This window comes from Trichosurus vulpecula, chromosome 1 (assembly GCF_011100635.1).
Source record: "Trichosurus vulpecula isolate mTriVul1 chromosome 1, mTriVul1.pri, whole genome shotgun sequence".
In the NCBI taxonomy this organism is placed as follows: domain Eukaryota; kingdom Metazoa; phylum Chordata; class Mammalia; order Diprotodontia; family Phalangeridae; genus Trichosurus; species Trichosurus vulpecula.
Genome location: NC_050573.1, coordinates 198,319,188 through 198,340,257, shown reverse-complemented (window position 1 = coordinate 198,340,257; position 21,070 = coordinate 198,319,188). Strand labels below are relative to the sequence as shown.

Sequence of the window (21,070 nt, the reverse complement as noted above, 5' to 3'; positions counted from 1 at the left end):
CGGCGGAAGTTGGCCGTGGTTCCTATTCGCCAGCCACTCGTGAGAGACGGGTTGGGAGACCAGAAGAAAGGCAGGAGAGATTTTCGCGTTGCCAAAGTTGAACTAAGTTGAACCGACCGAAAGGGATAGTGGTGTGTCCTACCACCCCGCTCCCCAGTCCTCCCCCGGAGCTCTGCGCGCGCGCACACACATACACACACACACACACACACACACACACACACACACACACGTCAGCGGGTGCGCGCACGCACACGTGCGCACACACACACACACACACACACACACACACACACACACACACCTCCTCGCCTGCTCCCCGCCCATCCCTTCCCTACGCGTCCCCCTCCCCTTTTATTAGAAAACTACCTTGGGGTAGGGGGTGGGGGGAGAAACCTAGCTGAAAAAAGGCAATGGGAAAACACACTTGGGAGCTCCATAAGGCGAAGCAGCAGGGTGACGAGCTAGAGGGACAGAAGGAGAGGCAGCGGGGACAGGGGAAACAGGAGGGGGAAGCTGCAACCGAGAGCCCAGGCAGAGAGACAGGCTCCTACGGAGAAGTGCCTTTCTTAGCTGTTTAATATACGTCTTTGGGTAGCAATTCCAGGGCTGGCGCTTTCAAAGAAACAAACATGACATTGAGTGTTAAAGTTCCCCATCCAATTACGTAACCAAGATCTCTGTTTGGGGAGGGGGGCAATGAAGGGAAAAGGGAGGACAGCGGGAGGGCTTCGGCCATAACATAGGTCATGTTTTTTCCGTCCCACTTGATCTTTCGCATCTAATGAGTTCAGAAATGGGGGGGGGGGGGGAAGGAGGAGGGGAAGGGTCGGGGTTTTGACTGTCTCTATATGTAACCCTGGATAGGGTGAGGGCGGGGTGCCTTTGGTCAAATTTACTTAAATTTCGAATATGAGCAAAGTAAGAGGCAGTACAATAATTTATTTCATTTGAATCCTGATCTAGTCTGGGTTTCTTTTTCCGAGAGAAGCATTTGAAGGGGGAGGGGTGGGGGTAGACTAGGGCGGGGGGAGGGGGGAGTTAGTGCGTGAATTCTAACGCCTTAAATACAACTAGGAAGTGGCTGTCAGCATGGCGTGAATCAAAGTTAGTCGTCCTGATCATAAGCTATCCCCTATACCCAACCCCTAACCCATACTTGTGCTCCTGGAAAAACTGACAAACTTCAGTTCAGCCTAGAACTCGAGCCTAACTACCCCATTAAATATGACCAGCATACCATTCGCAGGGAATGAAACCTTTCCCGCTCTTGATTGCTCCAAGGGGGATTTGCGTCCTACCGCCCACCTTCCCAATCTCCATGCTCCCAATGCACATACGCGCGCGCGCGCGCACACACACACACACACACACACACACACACACACACACACACACACAGTTGTAATTACTGGTGATCCTGCTAATGCAACCCGGAGCAGAAGCCGGGCTGGCACTTGGGAGGTGGGGGAGGGAAGCAGGAAATACCCTTAATTTAGGGAAAATGCACATGAATTATATGTTCTCCCTTTGATGTGTGTCTCTGTCTGTCCCTCCGCTCCCTCTAGACGCCGTACAGGGAGGGAATCCGGTCCTTGCAATTCTTTTTCAATAGATAGATCCACACGAGCTTCTTCTCTCCTCCATCCCAACCCCACCCCCACCCCAACCCCTGCCCGGATTGAGAGCCACGCTCACCTAGCATTCTTGCATGAATTATCTCGATAGCTAGTGTATGTCCCCTCGAGGAACTGAGAAACCAGACAAGAGGGAAGAGGACTTGTTAGTATTGATTTCGAGCGAGCAGTAAGCTGTGGGACTGGCTTTTTTTTTTTGTGCCTTGATTGTTTCTTACATAATACGGTGCACCCAGCACAACCCGTTTTCTCTCTCCGTAGACCCCACTAAAATGTGACACTGGGCCTTCAAACTCCTTCATTCCCTCCACGGGTAGGGAATAAGATGTGCTTGAGAAACTAGCATCACTACCGTGGTGTTTTGTTTTTTCGAGGATGAGAAGAGCCGCTCTTAACCTAATATTTTTTTTTGTTGTTCAAATGACATTCCATTCATTCCCCCCCCCCCATACCACCACCTTTTTCTCCCTTTTCATCATCAGCAAATAAAGATTAGCTGGGAAGATTATAGAAAGCGTTTTCAGTGCCGGGCTGATCTTTATTCCAGAGCCTTTGTGATGATATTGATGATGATGATGGTCAAGTGGACAGTTTGATTTTTGTGTTTGGAGCTAGTTATAAAGAATCAATATTATATCAAGGGGTAACTTTCGTGATAAAGGACTTTAACCACTCTGGCTATTCATCATAAGTCTGTAGCAAGCAGATAGGTCAAAAGAAATTATATTGCACTAAAGAGTGTGTCTTCTTATCTCTCCCACACCAGGGGAATAAGGGACAAGCCGATCGATACAGTAGCTGCTGTATACTTCTTGCAATTATCAATAGCTGATTTCGTCTTTTGAGGCCTGCATCTATTAATACAAGCTAATAATAATCGTTTGAGCATATCTGTAGCCAGGGGATAAAAGTTTTTAACTTGACAGCATCATTTATATAATCATACATACTGAAATAGAGGTCCCAAGTTTATATTCAGCACACACCCACATGCACACTTCAATGATCGTTGACGTATTCCTAACATAATTTATATTCATAGGTATAAAGATGGATGGATAACTTCTGTGCTCCTACATCTATCATACATACCCATATACATTATATACACAGTATATACATGCTTATATGATACATGGTGAGTGGATCCACGTAAAGTTAACGCTTCTCTCAATCATTCTGTTAACAAAGCAGTCTATTGCAGGTGCTGACAAACTGATATGTATAGAATTTCTTTGGAAATATATATAGCATGTATATAGATGGCCTTTTATATTAAAATTATCAGTGGACTTATATTTAGCTTAATAGGTTAGGAAACAAAAATGGTGATTACTAGAGTTTTCTCAAGTGTGGGCCGGGCATTTAGGCTGTCTCCACTGATATTTATATAAGTACAATAAGGTATTTCTCAGAGGGAAAGCTAACAGCATGTTCGAGTGGAAAAGCCTTATGCTTTAAAGCAATACTATAAATCTGGTGGCCCAGCTAGTTGTTTTCTATTGTCCCCCAAAAAATTGTAATAGAAAAAAAAAACATCTTTATAATTGACATTTGACATGCTGTTTGGGTTAGACTGTGGTAGACCAAGCGCAGATTTCCCTCTGATGGAAACATTTATCATCGTGATTGCTACAGAGTGGCAGGTGGTGTTATCAATTACCTCTTCTTACCAATAATAATATTAGTATGGTAATATCTTTGCTCAAGTGAGAACGAATTAGTGGTCAGTCGTTATAGCATTAAATAGATAAAATTGTACTCGATTTAACCCTAAGAATTTAAAACAAAAGTTGTAAGAAGGAAGGACCATAAAGAGAAAAGTGGGCAAAAGAAAGGAACTTTGGCTTGAAAGAAGGAATGAAAAGGGACTGAAAATAAAGCCTCAATATTTGAATACTCTTTTTGTAGAAGTTGATGAAAGAAGAAAGAGAGAAAAAAAGACCGATTATAACAAACAGTAAATACACCTTGTGTAAAGCTGTCTTTTCTGGATCTGGGAACGCTTAGCTTTAATAAAATATGACGTTTAAAAAATAGTTGGATGTAACTCTTCTTCCCCTTGTCAAATCAATCTTGCAGATAAGCTTTCTGTTTTATCTGAATAAATGATACAAATTAAATCAAACACCTAATTATATGTTCCATTAATGTAAAAATACAGTTCTAATTTGTAAATAATATTATTAAGCAGACAAAATAATAACATGTCGCCTCTTAAGATGAAAACAACATTGTAAGAGGAAAGACAATTAACAAATTAGATTTAATTATAGAGAAGAAAAGCAACTTTTGTTTTTACAACAGTATTTAGGTATTAAAATATTTTTATAGACAGTGGTCATGTAATGAAGCATATTGTATGGCATGGGCATAACTGAATATCTGTCCCTTTGATGGACATTTACATGCATGGATTTATACAGTGTCACACTATAGAGTGCGCATCCACAGGCGTTGTCTTATCTAGGAATACGTTCTACTGATCTCTCCGCAGTGACCGCGAAAGCAACTCAAATTTAGGTAATGACTTTTCATTAAAACTTTAAAAATGAAATAAAACAACTCTTTTAAACTTTCAAAGATTGGAAGGTGATGGAGGAAATCTGAGAAGGGGGAGGGGCGAAGTAAAGTCATGAAACAAACGCGAGGCTTTATAGTCGACCTTGCATTTTTTTTTGATTGATCTTCTTCACCCAAGTCAATTAAAAAAAAAGCAGGACCACAGTAGGATTTACTTAACTACACCATATAACGACCAAGGGGATTGTCTAGGAATGTCTGCAGTTACCTGTTTAAGAGGCTCACTGATCATTTCACCAAAATCTTTGCTCTACTGAGCAATTCAACGAAATCTAATTGAGATCTATGCTGAATAATACGAAGCCCTGCGACTTCAGATAGAGTGCACAGACCAATTGCTTCTTTTTCAAAATGAGAAAAGCATAAACTTTATTAGAAAAACTTCACCTGTAGTAGAAATCCCCCCAATATGTAAATTTTAAGAGCTTCAAATATTTTAACTGCAAAACTTCAGTTTCCAATGTCCATTTGTGAGCTCTATTTTCCTGTAAATACTCAGGATAGGATGATTTTATTCTCCACTTCCAAGCTATGATACCTGTCGCCGAAGAATTTTCAAATTCGAAGGCTTTTTTTTTTTTTTTGGTCAGAAAAAAAGGTCCATAATCTTGTTGGGTTGTTTGGGTTTTTTTTTTTTAATGACTCAGAATGTCTTTTCCTTGTAGCAAATATGTCGAAAAACATCGAGTTTGAACAATTATTCAGGGTAATGGGAAGGTTCAGAAAGATTTTGGGAACTACTAAGAGCCAAAGTTTGGTGGAAATACAATTGGGAGCGAGGAGGGGGAGGGGGAGGAAAGGGGAGGTAACTTAAGAAACAAAGAGGAAGAAGGTAGGGGAACAGGCAAAGGAAATTGATCCAAGAGAGGGGTAAATGCAAAGTGAAAAATCGCGGAAGACTTAAGCCAAGCCTTCGGAATTACTCTCAAATGTTTTTGACACCGCGAGTACCTGTGTTTCTTTATATACAGTGGTTCGGGGGATGGGAGAGTGCAAAGAAGATAATACAATTTTACATATAATATGACGTGGCCGCTTCCATTTTCATTCTATTTTACTATTAGGAAAAATCGTTTTCACCTGCATTTCCATGTATACAATATTGTTTCCTATGTTTCCAAAACTTTACTACTTCTGTAAATCCTACAATAAATTGCGTGCCTTCCCACTACCCAAAAGACTAGTCCGCCTGCTTCCTCCCCACCCCACTCACCCCCCTCGAACCCTTACATTTCAGGAAAACCACAGTAGCTTTCAGTAACTTCAGTTTCCCAATACTCAGGTTGCAAACTTTTCGAAATAGAGTTCCTGTTCTTCTAGTAGGAAAGAGTTTGAACTGAATGCTTTAGACAGTTCGAAACTCGTTTAAGCTCAAACTAGTTGTTTTATCCCCTAATGTTGTGCCAATGAGTTAGACGGGACAACTGTCAAATTCGAAAATCAATACGCTTCCTCCCCACCCCCACCCCCAGGAGCAGCTAAAGGAAAACATATGTAACAAAAATAAGCTGGAGGTGTGTTGTCTATTAAAGAAGGTGGGAACACACTTATCCGGAGACTGCAACCTGTAGACTTCTACGCATTTCAAAGACTGAGTCAAGAATTGAAGTGTAGCGTTACCCTCAAGGCAAAATTAAAACAAGAAGAGGGGAAAGGAACTGAGAAGAGAAAGTTTAATCTTAAAAGTGAAACGTGTCCCCCTTAGGAAACCTTAGGTAAGAATGGCCGGAGACTCCGGTACTTTACCTAGGGGTGGGGAGTGTGGAGAATTCCTCTAAGTGGTCTGCGTCCCAGAGCCCCCTCCCCCATTCACTTTCCCGAGTCCTGCAAATGAGTCCCGCTGCCCTTCTGTTCCCCCAGCAAGTATTTTCCAGTGCGTGCTTGTCAGTTGGAGCTTTTAATATCCCCTTTTCATCCAAAGCAAAATAATGGTGAGGGAGAGGAACAGAAGGGTCGATCTATCTAGAATCATTGTTTTAAAGAAATTATTTGAATAAAATATAACTATACATACATACAAATAAATGTATCTCTAGGTACACATTGGCAGCGGAGGATAGGAGTGGGGGTGGGAGTGGAGTGTCTTTTGCTGCTGATGATGTAGAGGCTGTCAAGCCGATCAGTAACTATATGGTACATCCTAGCGGCGGATCCCTGTTATGGGAAACATTGTGTGAGTGAGCGTGTGTGTGTGTGTGTGTGTGTGTGTGTGTGTGTGTGTGTGTGTATGCGTGCATGCGAGTGTGCGTGTGTGAGAGTGCGCTTCTGTTTCCAGAAGAGACTGCTTTCAAACTCACTCTCATGAATCTTAATGCATACATATGGATATATATATATATGTATATTATATATATACGGATAGGTGCATATATATATTTTAAAGTCAGATGAAAAAAGCTTTGGATTAAATCTAGCGTTTCTCTCCCCAAAAGGTGCAAACAACTCCACCCAACGAATCAACACAACTAAAAACCGGAGCACTTTCTAGGTAGGAGCAGAAGAAATTAGGGATGCACTTCTAAAGAATTTGAAATCTCAAAGGAGAGGGTGAGAGTGAGGAAGGAGCAAAGACAAACACTTTTCTTTCTACTCCTTCCCCACCCTGCGCGAATCTCGTTCCATTAAAAGGGGATGGGGGGGGTGGGGGTGAGTCTAAGAAAAGCTACAGTTGGGAAAGTAAAGAGAGAAGCCCTAGGAGGCAGCTGACGGCTGAACAGGCTGCTGCGGAGCAGTGATCGGGACAGAGGAGCTTGTTGCGGGGGAGGGGTGACCGGGGTGTAAGGGCGGTGGTGGGAAGACGAGGGAGGCAGGGCTCCTAGAAGCCTTAGCATTTTGCAGCAGCAGTGGGAGTGGGGGCGGGGGGAGGAGGGCGGGAGAAGGAGGAGAAGGAGGAGGAGGAGGAGCTGCCGTGTGACCCACACCGCTCCCAAACTTGAAAGTTTATCTTCCCGAAATCAACAGCCACCTCGGTGTGCACATTCCCTCCTTTACGCAGGGAGAGGAGGACTGAATTCATCGATTTGTGAAAGGCAACGTGGTGCTTGGAGCCTTCTGTTCTGTATCTGAACTGTGCGAGGGTGAAGTAGTGGGGCTGGGGGAGGACATCATTGCCGTCACCCGCCACCTAAAACTAAGAGAAAGCCTTAAGGGCAAGAAGCTTAGTTTGTGGATCTTCGCCGGAAAATCAAGAGCTGATCATCACAAGAGACTACAGGTCCCTAACAAACAGAATAGAGAGCTCTGGGAAGGAAAACATCCAAAAAAGAAGGGGGAAAAAAAACCTGAAAAGTGTCACCAAAAAAAAAAGTAATCACAACCTGTGAGAGAGGAGGAAAAGAGGGAGGGGGGAACCTCTTCCTATCAATGGACAACAGGAAGTGACCACCACCAACGAGAAGGCTGAAACAGTGGGGGAAGCTGCAAGACAAAGAAGAAAGAAAGAGGTAAAAGACAAAAACTGGCCAAGGTCTAGTTTTCTTCACGAGGAAGAACAAAAGTCAGCTGGAAGGGGGAGGAGGGGGGGAGGGAGGGAGGGAGAGAGAGAGAGAGAGAGAGAGAGAGAGAGAGAGAGAGAGAGAGAGAGAGAGAGAGAGAGAGAAACTCGGAGAGAGGACTGTTGGAAGACTAGAGAAAAAGTTTCTTTCCCCTGGTCCCTCAAAGAAGAATAAAACACAACCGCCACCAGCATCAAACGCCAGAACGCAAGAAGTCATATGAAAAGCTAAACAACTTCTTGCGAGAAGAGCAAAGAAGAAAACCGAGACAGAGTGCAAAATAGGGGGCGAAAGGTGGTGGGGACAGAAAGAGCCAAAAGAAGAAGAAAAGCCAGAACACTAAGGGACAAAGTCAGGATTGGAGGAAGGACATTATCCTTCCCTGAAATGTGAAGCTGCACACATGTTGTGTAAAGTGGGGGCGCACACGCCACAGCCCCGTGTGTGTTGTGTGTGTATGCCTGCATCTCTCGCTGCTGCTGCCGCCTCCGTCACCCCCTCAGCTGCCTCTGCCTCTGCCGCTGCTGCCGCCGCCGCCGCCGCCGCCGCTGCCCCTGCTGCTGCTGAAGCCGCTCCCGCTCCCGCTACCGCCGCCGCCGCCGCCGACACCGCCGCGATCGGTGCGTCTAGCAGGAGGTGCTGGTGCTGGGGAGACACATCATTTGGCGGAGTGAAGCGGCTAATTGCGGAGCCCCATCCCTCATTTGCATAGGCAGCCGGAGTCCGCTGGAGCCCGGCCAATCCGAGCTCGCCCCCTCCATTAATCGCCATGCATTATTCACCAGCCTAATTACACAGCCCCATGCGCAATCCGCGCAGCCGCCGCCGCTGCCGCCGCACCGCACTCCTCAGACTCGCACCAGCTAATTCCCTGCAATTTCCCCCCCAACACGACTTATTTGCGAACAATTTTCACATACACACCCCCCCGTTTGCTGTTTTGCTGATGCCTCTGCAAAAAGCAGAACCAACTCGCAGTTAGCAGCATGTCTCGTCGAAAGCAAGCCAAGCCCCAGCATCTCAAATCGGACGAGGAGCTACAGCAGTCCGAGGTAGTTTCTGAACACGGTAAGGGGCTCTTCTCCCTCTGGGGTCCGAGAAGGGGGAGGGGGCAAAGAGAAGGAGGAGGGCGTGGGTGGGCATGCCGGGGAGGTTTTGTGCGAGGTTGTTATTGGGTTAGTTTGGGCAAATTTGGAGGGGTAGGGCTTTAGGGGGGTTGTTTTGTTTTTCCTTGGTGTGTTGTAGGAAGTAAATTATTTGCTCCATCTGAAGAAGGGAAAATTGAAGGCAGTCGGGTGTTGTTTGTGGAGGGAGAAAAAGTTAACTTATTTCCGAAAACAGGCGCTAAGTTTCCGTCCCTCGACACTTCTCAAACCGAGAAGCCTAAGTCGATCGTCTTCTGGTTTCCCCACTGCTGCGAAGACACCTTCCTTGCTTGAATCTGCTCGGGGAGTGCATTTGGCTGCAGGAGTTTCAGGAAAGATGGGGGTAGGGGGTGCAATTATCAGACTGTTGAGTTAGAGAGCAAGTGTGTAGAAGAAAAGGGAGCTGGCACCCGGGACAGCTCATAGTCCGCAAGTCAATTCCCTTTCTTCTAGTTTCATTTCGTAGTGCCCTGATTGCCCCTAGGGCACGAGAGTTTGGGAAAGAGGTAGTGGGAGGAGGGGCTTTAAATTGTGACTGCGGGTGTTTGCGGTTCTTAGGCGGAAAGTTAATGGGCTGCTGGGAACTCTGTTATCTTCCTTCTCTTTCTTTTCTCCTCTCCTCTCTTCTTTCCCCGGCTTTCTCTATGTCTGTGCGTGTGCGTGTGCGTGTGGGTATGTGTGTCGCCTCTGTTTCAGCTTGTGCACTGAAGCAGCAGTGACCGCCGCCGCCTCTCGGCCAGGGATGCCGAGGGCAAGGAGGATTGGACTGGGGAAATGGGGGAGGGAGGGGAGTGGTGGAAAGAGGGAGTAAGTGGGGGGACAGATTCCGGAAACAGATCCTTTTCAACACTCTCTTCCATGCACACTCTCCACAAACACTCTTGTCTTCACACACACACACACACACACACACACACACACACACCCCACTGGCAGCTCCAGAGGTGATTGTGGATGTAGTGGCTGTAACCCTCTGGGGGAAAGCTTTCTCCCAGAGGATGCCTGCTTCTTGCTACTGAAGCCTTGGGTGTGGAAGGACACTGAGGATTCGCTGCCCCGTCCCCCTCTCCAGATTTCTTCTCCGCCCCCTCCTAAAACCTCCTGCCCTTCTCCCATATTCACCGGCAGGCGTAGCTGGTGGCCGAGAGGTTCTCCAAAGTGCGAAGCCTTTTTCGGGAGAAATTTATTTCTTTTTCCCTGGCCTCTAAATTTGTGGATGTAGAGGAGGAAGGAATTTCTGTCCAGAACAAGGAAAAGGATTAGGGAGAAAAGGAGGGGCTGTCTATTGAGAAGGCATCAAGGATGGAATAGGGAACTCCAATGCGGTTTGACTGATTTGGGGCAGCGGAGTTTTTCCGAGGTGAGGGTGCAGGGAAAGGACTGCCCCTGTGGACTCTTAATCAACATTCACTGCCATCTTTGTTCCTTTTCTGGTTTCAAGTCCCTCATCTGGCTTTTCCTACATTATTAGTTTTGTGATTGTTTTGTATCCTGGCTGCATTTGTGAGCCGCCACCAGTACCACCACCGCTTTTACTTACCTCGGGCCTTCCCTTGTTTTGCTCCCAACTCTTCTTTCCAAATACTGAATAAGCTTTTCTATAATTGACCAAAAGACCAAGAAACAATTGATTTTCGGGTAAAGATTTTATTTGCGATTACCACATATTTTCCCTTTCTGAAATGACAAAAGTTTTCCGAGTTTGTCATTTAATTTATACTAAAACTGTGCAAGTGCGCTTTGCAAATCAACTTGGGGGTTGAGATGTACGACTTTTATGGCAGTCTTGTAGATAAGAGGCTTTCTTTCCTTTGAGTGTTTTGTTGATTTCTAAGTATTTTTTCTTGCCCTTACTTTTCATTCTCTTTTCGTACCCAGAAATGAGACATTTGTGTCTAAGTACCCTTCCAGTTACCAAAAGCATTTATTTTGCCCCAAGGAGCCCATTCGTTCTAACTGCTTTCAAACTGAAAAAGAAAGGGGAGAATGTGTGAGTGTGTGGGTGTATCTGGTGGCGGAGAGCTCCACGAAAGTTGGAGGTTGACATAGATTTTGACTTATTGAAGCTGAACTTTATAACCTTGATGTTTGGGGCAGTCCAAATCTACTTCATCAGGTTAAAACATCTGTCGGATTGGCAAAATTGCAAACCCACCGCCACAGGGCTACCACAGCCTCTAGAGTGCTTGGAAAGGAAGAATAAGTAGGGGGCTGTTGCTACTGTGCAGAAGCCTTTTAGATAGTAGGCGCATTGCTGTAGAGGGGCTACACTCTCTTTTAGCATAGCTAAGAAATAAATTGTTTTAATTGTGCATGTTTTTGAAGAATAATATTGCCAGTCAAGCAGATTAGAAATAGTTACACGTTTTACGATAGATATCAAATAATAATAATTTTTAAAAGGCACCATCCTGGGAAGGTCAGAGAAAAGAGGTTTTAGAGTTTTTAGAGGGTTTTAAAGTTTGAAGGATCAGTAGCTCAGTATCCAGGGAGAAAGGAAAGCCTTTTAAATTCTTAATAATATTATCAGTATTCTGGCACTCCTGTAGAATTAATGAATTACAGAAAATTGTTAAACTAGTTTTGGTCTTGTTTTTTTGGTGGTGGTAGTTGTTGTGGTGGTGGAGTCTTATCTTTGTAGCCAAGTCACCCAAGATTAAAACAGGAGATATGCTTTAAAAAAAAAAAAGAAAGAAAAGAAAGAAAAAAAGAAAAAGAAAAGAAAAGAAAAAAGAAACGCTTGCATATGGTGGGTAGATTAAGGACAAAGAATCTTTTTGTCATGGAAATGGTTTTTTTTTGTTGTTTACTTCATCACATAGAATTTCTCACACTTGGTTTGTTTTGTATTGCCCTCAATGACTACATGATCAAATGAATGGATTTATTTCTGCCGAATGAGAAAGACAGTCTTTCCTTCAAAAGAACTACATTGCATCCCAGTGAGGAATTTTAAAGCGTTATTATTGTGCTTCCTGAATAGCTTAAAATCGGCTTTCACAGCAACCCCAAAATGCAACAATGTAAATACTTCTCAGCTTTGGAAGGTTGTTATCAAAATGTGCTATGTCTTCTTTTATTAAAGCATATTTCAATTAATAGAGTAAAACCCCTTGTAGTGAACAATTAACAAGCTGGGACAGAACTATTTTAAATTTTATTTCAGAAATGTGAGCACAGTAAACTTAATGTTGTAAACATACTGAGGGACATGTAGCACACATTAGGAGACCTAAAATAGGGTAAATCATTTACAAGTTTTGTAATGAATTACTTGATTACTACAGTACCAAATGAAAAGTTGAAAATATATTCATGTTCATTTTAGAAATTAAACTTATGTTGTCAAGGCTGTGTGGATCCATGTGTGTTACTGGGTTTGGTTTTATTTTGTTTTGGCTTTTTTTTTACAATCATTCACAGTCATAATCAAGATGTTGCCACAGTCCCTGATCATATTTTGCAAGAGGCCAAAAATAGTCTTTCTAGAGGCAGAGCAGAATAGGCAAGTACTTCATTTCAAGGCTTGTTTTAAAGGCAGTTTAGGCCAACCATTAAAACAATTTCTTTACTTTAACTCTTTTGATAGCTAGTTATTCATGGAATATGGGTGACTGTTCTCTATTGAGAACAGTCTAAACAGTCTAAAAATAAGGAATTTTTAAAAATTACATATATAGGTCATATTGATTGCTGTTACCGTCATATAAATAAATAAAATACTTAAAGAAGAGATAGGTACCTTTGAAAAGTAAAATTATCAACTACAACCTCCCCCCCATCTTAATTTTTGGTAAATACAATGGAAGATAAACATGAGTCCACAATATGAAGCTACATGTGAGGCAGTCACCTTGGGATGTGAGATTGAAGTTGGAATGTTACAATAAACTAAATTCTTTTAAGCCACTTTGGGATGTGCATATGAAAATGATAGAGCAGTTTTTTATCCATTGAACAACATTAGGAAATTTGAAGATAGTTGGGAAAGTCATGATGTACAAATAGGTATTGAAATTTTTCTGATAACTTTTGGGTGTAACATACAAAATCATACTAAAAACTGACAGTATTAAAATAAATACAAAAACTAAATTCTTCTATATTCTTTATAAAGTTTTACTTTATGAGATCACAAAAATATGGTTATACAAGCAGGAATAATCACCTAAGGATGCTATAAATTCATTGCAAGAACATTTTTAAACAATCATTGCCCTAAAATGACAAAAATAATTCTGGCAAATTTCATACATGTCAAGTCTAAAAGTTGTCCCTTTCTACATTTTTTGTGACAATTTATTTCAGCACTTATTCCTTATATATCCATTAAGACAACTCTTTCAAAAAATTAACTGTTCAGAAATGACATTTTTTCTCTCGCTGAGAATTAGTAGCAAATAGGAGAGAGGTTTCAGATTCCGTTAAACTAATGCCATCAAGTAAAGAAATCTTTTTTGCCTGCTGAGAATTTTTATCTCAGAAAAATTAAATAAATGTTTTGATGCCAATAAAACTTCTACCAAGCACTTCTAATAGGTACTTATTAAGATATCCTATATGTGGATGATTGGAGTATTTCATCTTACTAAAACAACTTAGAAAATTCCTGTCATAATTTAAAGGGGGAAATATAAATATGTGAGATGATCTTTAATTTAACTTTTAAAAAAATACTGGCAATAATTATTCCAAAGTTTTATGTGGCCTTTTTTTTCCTGTGTAGGTATGATAATGTGAAAATAATTCAAAAATCCTTTTAGTGATGAAAGATGTGTGGTTTAGAATTCTAACAATTTTATTTACTGGACTTTTTAATTAAGAAAACTAAGATCCCAAGTTCATTGTAGATAAATCCATTTCTTTTATCTTTTAACATGCATGTTTTGCCTAGATTGTTTCTCATACAAACATGCACTGACACACACTCCACATACATTTACAATTCAGCATACCAAAAGGAAACAATAGATATAACTTGCTACCATAAAAGGATAATTGTTTTCTCAGATATATAAAAAGTAAGAGTAACCGGCAAATAGGAAAAGATGAATTTACAAACACTTTTAATGAAACACACCAAGATTAATTTTATGATTTTTAAGATAGATCATTTTAATGTTCAACAGAAGAATGGCCAATTAGTTGTCACTGATGAGAAAGAATAGCTGTTTAACAAAGTTAAGAAAATCCTTAAGTACCATTCATCTTAAAACTTTGCGGAAAATAAATGTGCATTAGATCATTCTTATGACATTCAGAGTCAGGAAAAAAACACTATGGGTTAACAGCAGGAATTACTTAGCAAGTTGATTGTTTGTTGTACACAAGATGATGGAAAAAGCAGGCAAAAGTGGGTCAGATTTCATCTTGGGCTGCTAATCTCTTAGAAGTCCTACCATTCATTTCAAGGTGGGTATAAGGACATTTTCTCTTCCTTGGGAATTCAGTAAAGGCATAGATAGCTATGATTTCTTTTTAGTGACCATCTCTGCAAGTTTGGCATCCTTAAATGTAAGTGCTGATACACGTTTTCATTTCATTGAATAATTTTTAACTGCTGTATTTGCATTGTTTATGACATTCTTGATAAAGGCCAGGAGCATTTTATGGTGATGCAAAATAATTTAAAATTTTCCATCGATGCAATTTTAAAATAATCCTTATCATACCTAGATGCTTTCATTTCATGTTATTTTCCATCTACCTGATCTGGCGACTGCTACACCAGGACAGGCATATCTGTAGGCTGTCCAGTCAGGATATGAGTCACTTCTGCTGATGGTGGAGCAGGTCTGCAATTATATTAAATTAGGTAACTTTTGACACATTTATTAAACCATAAAATATATGCAGAATTCTAATATTTTACCTCCTATTAATTTTAATAACTTTTATTTTTAAAAACTAACTACAATTTTTCTACTAACTACAATTTCAATGGAAATTTCAGTTGTGTTCCTTTTAAATGAAGCAAACGTGCTACATAATTTCCAATAAAACAAATAGAAAAGTGGAAAAGTAAAAATCATTTTATAAAATTATCTTATAAATTGCAGAAAATGTAAAAGACTGCATACATACATGCATGTTAAAATCATTTAGAATGAACTACATAATGCAAATAACCTGTTAGAAAAGAATAAGAGTATGCATAATAGTTATAATTTACCTTAAGATTGATTTGTTTCTAATAACTTAAAGACTAGCAACATGTAGGTTTTAAAAATACCCAGATGCATAAGAACTGACAAAAACAATAAGGTATTTGAAAGTTTTACATCCTTTGGCTGCCTTCTTCCTGCAAGTCAGAGCAGGTTAGGTTGCTACTTAAGACCCCTACCCCTTTAGCATTTTCTGTGCATTAGTGTCTAGTGTCCTACAGAAAGTCTTTCTGTTTGGTGTCAATGAAAAGGTGGGATTGCATCGATGCCTGCTAGCTTCCGATGGACTCTCCCTGAGGGTGGGTAGTTAGAAGTGCTTTGACAAGCCTTGCTGATTTAACCTTTGCCTGCTTTGCCCTGCCAGGGGTGGCCACTAGATGTCAAGCTCATAATACAATTAGTACATCTGTGCAGTTGACCTTGGCAGCACGGCTTACCACTGTTCTGTTAAGTGTTAACACTGAATTTGAGTGTTAACTAGAGATCCCTGTGAGTTTGCTACATGCTGCACAGCTTATCAAATGCCCATCTAGTTCAGCACAAGTGTTTACAATTCTTAAAGAAGGAAAAAAAGGTTTTCTTTTGTGCAGCCCCTACATCTTGAACTGTTTAATTAACCCTGCAGGTGCCATAGCATTTTGTCTTAATTCCTCTGCATTATTATTCACTATTTTGAGAGTGATCTCTTAATAGCACTATTTGATAATTCTATGGCGTGATTTGTATATAAGGCAGAGAGTCACTTGCTTCAGTGACAAGTGGGTAACAAATACTTTTTTTCATCTTGTCATAGGATGTTTTAGAGTTGTGCAGTGTTGTTTTTGTTTTTAACCACTTCTATTTACCACGCGTAAATCTCATGCACTTAAACACAGCATTTCAGTACAAGCAACAATAAGTGATGGAAGTGATTTTGCTTACAGTTATTATTTTAGCTTACCATGTTTCCCCCCTTTTATTATTATATTCATTCAGACTATGCTGGGTTTTCATGAGTTTGAGGTGTTATTGTTTTATTGCTGTTGGTTTTACTGTTTGGTTGTTATTGTTGAGAGGTATATGTAGTGAACTCTGAAATGACCAGGTTTTCAAAATTTGGTACCTGGGTTATTGGAAACTTTCTCAGGCAGGCATGCTATGAAAGAACAGATTTCAATTCATTTGTTAAATTTATAGGACTGTGTACTGTAGGGTAAAACAATCAACAAGCAAAGAAAGCCACAAACACTCAGCACAATCTCAAGGGTGGCCCCCTGAAATCTGACTTAAAATTTTAATATCAACCTAACATTTTTAGGCTCATATATATTTAATTAAGCACAAAGAGTGACATATGTGGATACATTCAAATTATGGTTACATCAACATGAAAGGCCTATTGTGTAAACCTGAAATAAAACAAGCATCCTATTATTTGACACAACATCGTGTTCAGATAGTTAAAACAAATTGTGAGTGTTGTAACTATCCCACATCTGCATAAGTACATAAAGGAGCCAGTGTTTTCCTGAACTAGCGCTTTGCTGCACAGATTAAAAAAAACTGCAAACGTTTTCAACAGAAGACAGTTGGTGACTGTGCCACAGGTGGTTGTTACTTAACAAATTCGAGATTTGGGCCACTGAATAGATCAAACTAAGTGTGCCAGGTCAGTACTAGTTTTTACATAGCAAGAGTGCCCTCCACTGTTCAGCTCCATATTAACAGCTTTTGTGGTCTGTGAAAAAGGACAGAAAAATTTTCTATTGAGTCTGGAATTTCTTCTACATTGTTAAACACAGTAGGGGTCTCTATTTGTCTCCTCCTGTTTCACAGCTTGGGCTCAGTATGTGATAATTCATCTTTCTTTATGGGATTCAAAGCTATCATAAAGAGTTAAAAAGAATTAATTTGCAAGAAAATAACTGTCTCCTAACAATTTAAGAAAACTTGAAAAATGCTGTGTAGATTTTTAAGAAGTGGTAAAGCTGAAGTAAAAAGTATGCTCTCCTTCTCCAAAGAGCCACATGTCATTGTAAAGTTCCCAGACAGAACAGAAAAGTGAACATACATTTTCCAACAGTAGACAGGTTTTGCTTGATCCTATATGAATTTTAATATACCCAAATTGTGTGTGTGTGTGTGTGTGTGTGTGTGGTGAGGAGAAAGTATAGTGGAATAAACGATGGCTTGCCCAGTCTGACAAACAGAATTATAAACCATCTGTCCAAGTCTTTATTTCACTAGTCTTTAGCAATTGGGTACCTTATTTATAACCACCACTGCCCCAATGAAGTAAAAAAGACATTTGCTATAAGCTATTGTTTAAAATGATACTGTGTGTATATGAAAATGTGCTAAATCTGGCTTTGAGGCTATTATTGGCATTAGTTGATATGAAATGCAAAATCTCAGCATTTTTATGTAAAACACTAAAGGTTAGACATTACCCTCCATAAAAGGAAATATTTTTCTCCTCAGCAATTTCACATTAATAATTATGCTCCAGACTTTTAATGACAGGCATTTTAACTTTTATTAATGTTTGTTTTTATACTTCATAGAACAATGGCAAGTTAAAGAAAACATTCTTCTTTGAAAATTTTTCTCTCTCTATTTCACACTAGATTTTATTAATTAAGAAGCCTTAAGGAGATTATTACCAGTTTTAAGCCATAGCTATCTTCTGACTTCATTTATTCTTTACAGAATGCTAAAATGTTTTTAGACAGAATTCAAATCAAATGACACTCCAATGTACATTTAGTGTCTACTTCTACCTTTTTAAAACGTTTTCTAAAATACACAGTAAAAAAAAAAATAACCTCTGATCCTAGCCTCAAAAACATTTTCCTATGTATAGACTCTTATCTAATCTAACTGGAAAGATGCCTTACTCACCAGCCATTTTCATGCAAAACTGGAAGTGGCTTAATAAAGAACAGATCAGGAATTAATCAAAGCTGAGACAATAGTGAAACAGTTTTTTGGCTCCTTTCACATTGAGAGAGTTGATCCTAAGAAAAGGAACATTTTGTTAAACATTCAGTATACATTTTATGAGTTATCCTGAGAAGAGAAAAATTTAAAATTTAAATCTATTCCAGAACAGTATTATCTTTGAAACTGTTTGTTAGAATTCCTCTGAAAGGTTTAAACAGATATTTTCCCCTTCAAAAAAAAAAAAAACCTAAGGCGAACAGATCTTGTTGCAGAAATACAGTTTGAACAGTGACAGAGGGTGTGCAACCCTTAAGTACACAGAGCAAAAAAATTGGCACAGCTGTGAACTAACTTTACACGTTTCCTCACTTTAACTGAAAGAACCTCTATACCTTTCCAGCGTCTATTTTTCTTATTTCTCTTCCTGAACGCATGCAAGAAAAGAGATTTTACGTTCCACTCAAAATGAGAATGTATGACTTGAAACTCAAATGTTTGATCAGTAACCTTCGTGTCCTTAGCAAATCGGTGTTCTTCCCCCATCAGCACCTTGTTACCTCCCACACATTCACACATAAGGAGAACAAAGTATCCAGATGATGATGTTATGATCTTTTAAAAAATAACTATCCCTAGATATATTCAAAGGAGCAAAAAGAAAAGAATCTAATAAATACACCTCAAACCATGTACTGGATTCATTTTTCTCACTTTTTCCACTATCACCCTTATGTACTATAAATTAATGTTAAATCCCCTTGGTTATTTATGGGTTCAAATCTCTTAGCTGTTGAGCTGTCAGTATGGGAAAAATAAATTACTTTGATGTTAATTATGATGTCTACGGTGCTTGATTCTTAATTTCTCCCTCTTGCAAAAAAAAAAATACCTAAAGTCATATAGTACTAAAATGTTCATCATTGTTACTGCTATAGCATTTCATAATGGTCTCCCTGTTGGATTAAAATGAAAATGCTGAAGTTCTGCTATCTAATAGATGTGTTATCATACTTTTAGAACTTACAGACAATAAAATACATAAAATATATTACATAAAATGCAAATTAATGAAAATGGAAAAGAAATTATGAGATTTGTGAAGATGACATTTTCTTGGATTAAAACTATGACAGAATTCAAAGTCTTTATGCTGGATGGTGAGCTTCATTTAGACTTTCCAGTATATATTTTCTTATATTCCAAAATGAGACAAGACAGAAGCACATTTTCACTAAAGTGCAGTGTTATTTAAAATTCGTAAATGAGAATTAACATTAGAAACAGGTTACACAGTTTATTGCTTCTTTCTCACTCATTTTTTGAGGTACATCAGAAGTCATCATTTTCAGTGGTGTTTTTTGTTTTCCATTTCAAGGAGGGTGTACTATGAAGTCTTAAAAAAAAAATTCTGCTTCCCAAAAAAGCTCTGTTTCCAACATGTGGAACTTCTGATGATAATTTCCTACCATTCCTAATCCATTTGAACTTTTTTAAAAAAAATTACAATTAGAACTGAGAATTTGATTTTTCTTTTCTTGGAATTTTTAAGTAGTTACAACTTTATTTCTTTGTAAGGAAAATTACTGTAACAGCTTTTATTTTCATTCATGATACTTAAGGTCATATGTAAGTTGTATTTGTTATTGTAATCATCTAATGGTCATGTATAAGATATAATATTGAATCATCGTAAGCAAAATGCTTCAGAATGTTAATTTTTCAAACAATTATGTATTTCAATGTATTGTTACTAATGGAATATGGTAATCCTAACTTCAGTTTGTCTGAAATTATTCATTTTAACTATTAGTAAACTTTGTTTATTCTCACATTTTGTTTCAATCATATTTTGTGAAGATTTTTCTCTTATGACAGAAAAAACAATTTAGTAATGCTTATTAGCATAAGGTCCTACTGATTGTGACTATTTTTAATATATCAGTTAATTCAGAAGACTCTGAATATGCACAAATGATGCCAATATCCCTTTTGCATCTGCATGTCCTAATGCCAGTCATGCAAATTTATATTTATAATGTTTTCATTTCCTACAATTCAAAGAATTAGAATTCTTTTCAATTTTGACTGAGATAATTATGTCTTAATAGAAATAGATCTAATGTTTTTCTTTAACTATTTAATTTTAATAGTTTATTACATCAGCACTTCAAGGAACATATTATTGATGGGAAACTGCCAGTTTTTTCTACTTTTTAAAAAAATACTTTTTATTGTTCCCCACAAATTGTTCAAAGATTCCCATGAACCAGTTTCTCCAGGGGAGAAAGAATTAGTAGCATTTAGCTAAGCTACTAATGGGAAAAAAGTCAAATTAAACTGTGAGAACACCTCCCAAACTTCCAATGAATTTGGATGTGAAGCTTAAAAATACTTCACAAATGAAAAACTAATAGGACTGTAAAAATTTAAATCTTTAAGACAAATAGAGATTTGTTTGAGTTGTCTGAAGCCCTTGAGAAAAGCACTACTGCCGTGTAGAAAAGTATGTTCCCTTACCTCTCCTTGCATTTTTACATGCCTTTTATTTGTTCCAGAGTTGAGAGAATCAAGGAAACGTTCACTTATAAACATCTAATTTATCTGAGGTCACTTACAAGAATGCTTCACAAAGTATGCTCATTAAATAATTTAGAATTAAGCTGAAATTATTTTTTTTACAAATGACTTTCCCTCACTGAGTTGTATGGTTTGATGTCTACACAATAAAATAAAAATATTTTCCTAGCATATTTACATTATCAATTCTGTTTATTAGATATGGAAAGTTTAGCCCTTTTCTTCAATGCAAATTTTTTAAGTATTTGAGTTTCAGTGTTGAGTGCAAAGACTTTTGTTATTTAATTGTTTTCCTCTAGTAGTTTTTCTCTCTCCCTATAACCCCTTCCATATGAAAGCAAATGTTTTCACTCGTGAAGATTGTTAACTAGTGGGGCATTTTTATCCCTTGAGTTGTGTTTACTTATACAGTAATGTTTGTAATCTATCTCAGTGTATATAAACATGTTTTTGATAGCCATGCAAGAAATATGATTGACACATATCTCTTCTGACATGCTTGTTTACACTTGACAGTTACCACCAAAATTGAATGATTTGGCAATGCA

The 21,070-nt window shown here is 39.1% G+C and overlaps 1 protein-coding gene across 2 annotated transcripts in view; it reads left to right on the top strand.

Annotated features, from left to right (window-relative positions):
* The first annotated feature begins 8,539 nt into the window (after window positions 1-8,539).
* SALL3 (spalt like transcription factor 3) overlaps window positions 8,540-21,070 on the top strand; it is a 21,060-nt gene continuing 8,529 nt past the window's right edge. For both annotated transcript variants that reach the window (XM_036741821.1, XM_036741820.1), the window contains exon 1: window positions 8,540-8,782. In XM_036741821.1, coding sequence (XP_036597716.1) covers window positions 8,701-8,782 — 82 coding nt within the window. In that variant the 5' untranslated portion in view covers window positions 8,540-8,700. The remainder of the gene's footprint in view (window positions 8,783-21,070) is intronic.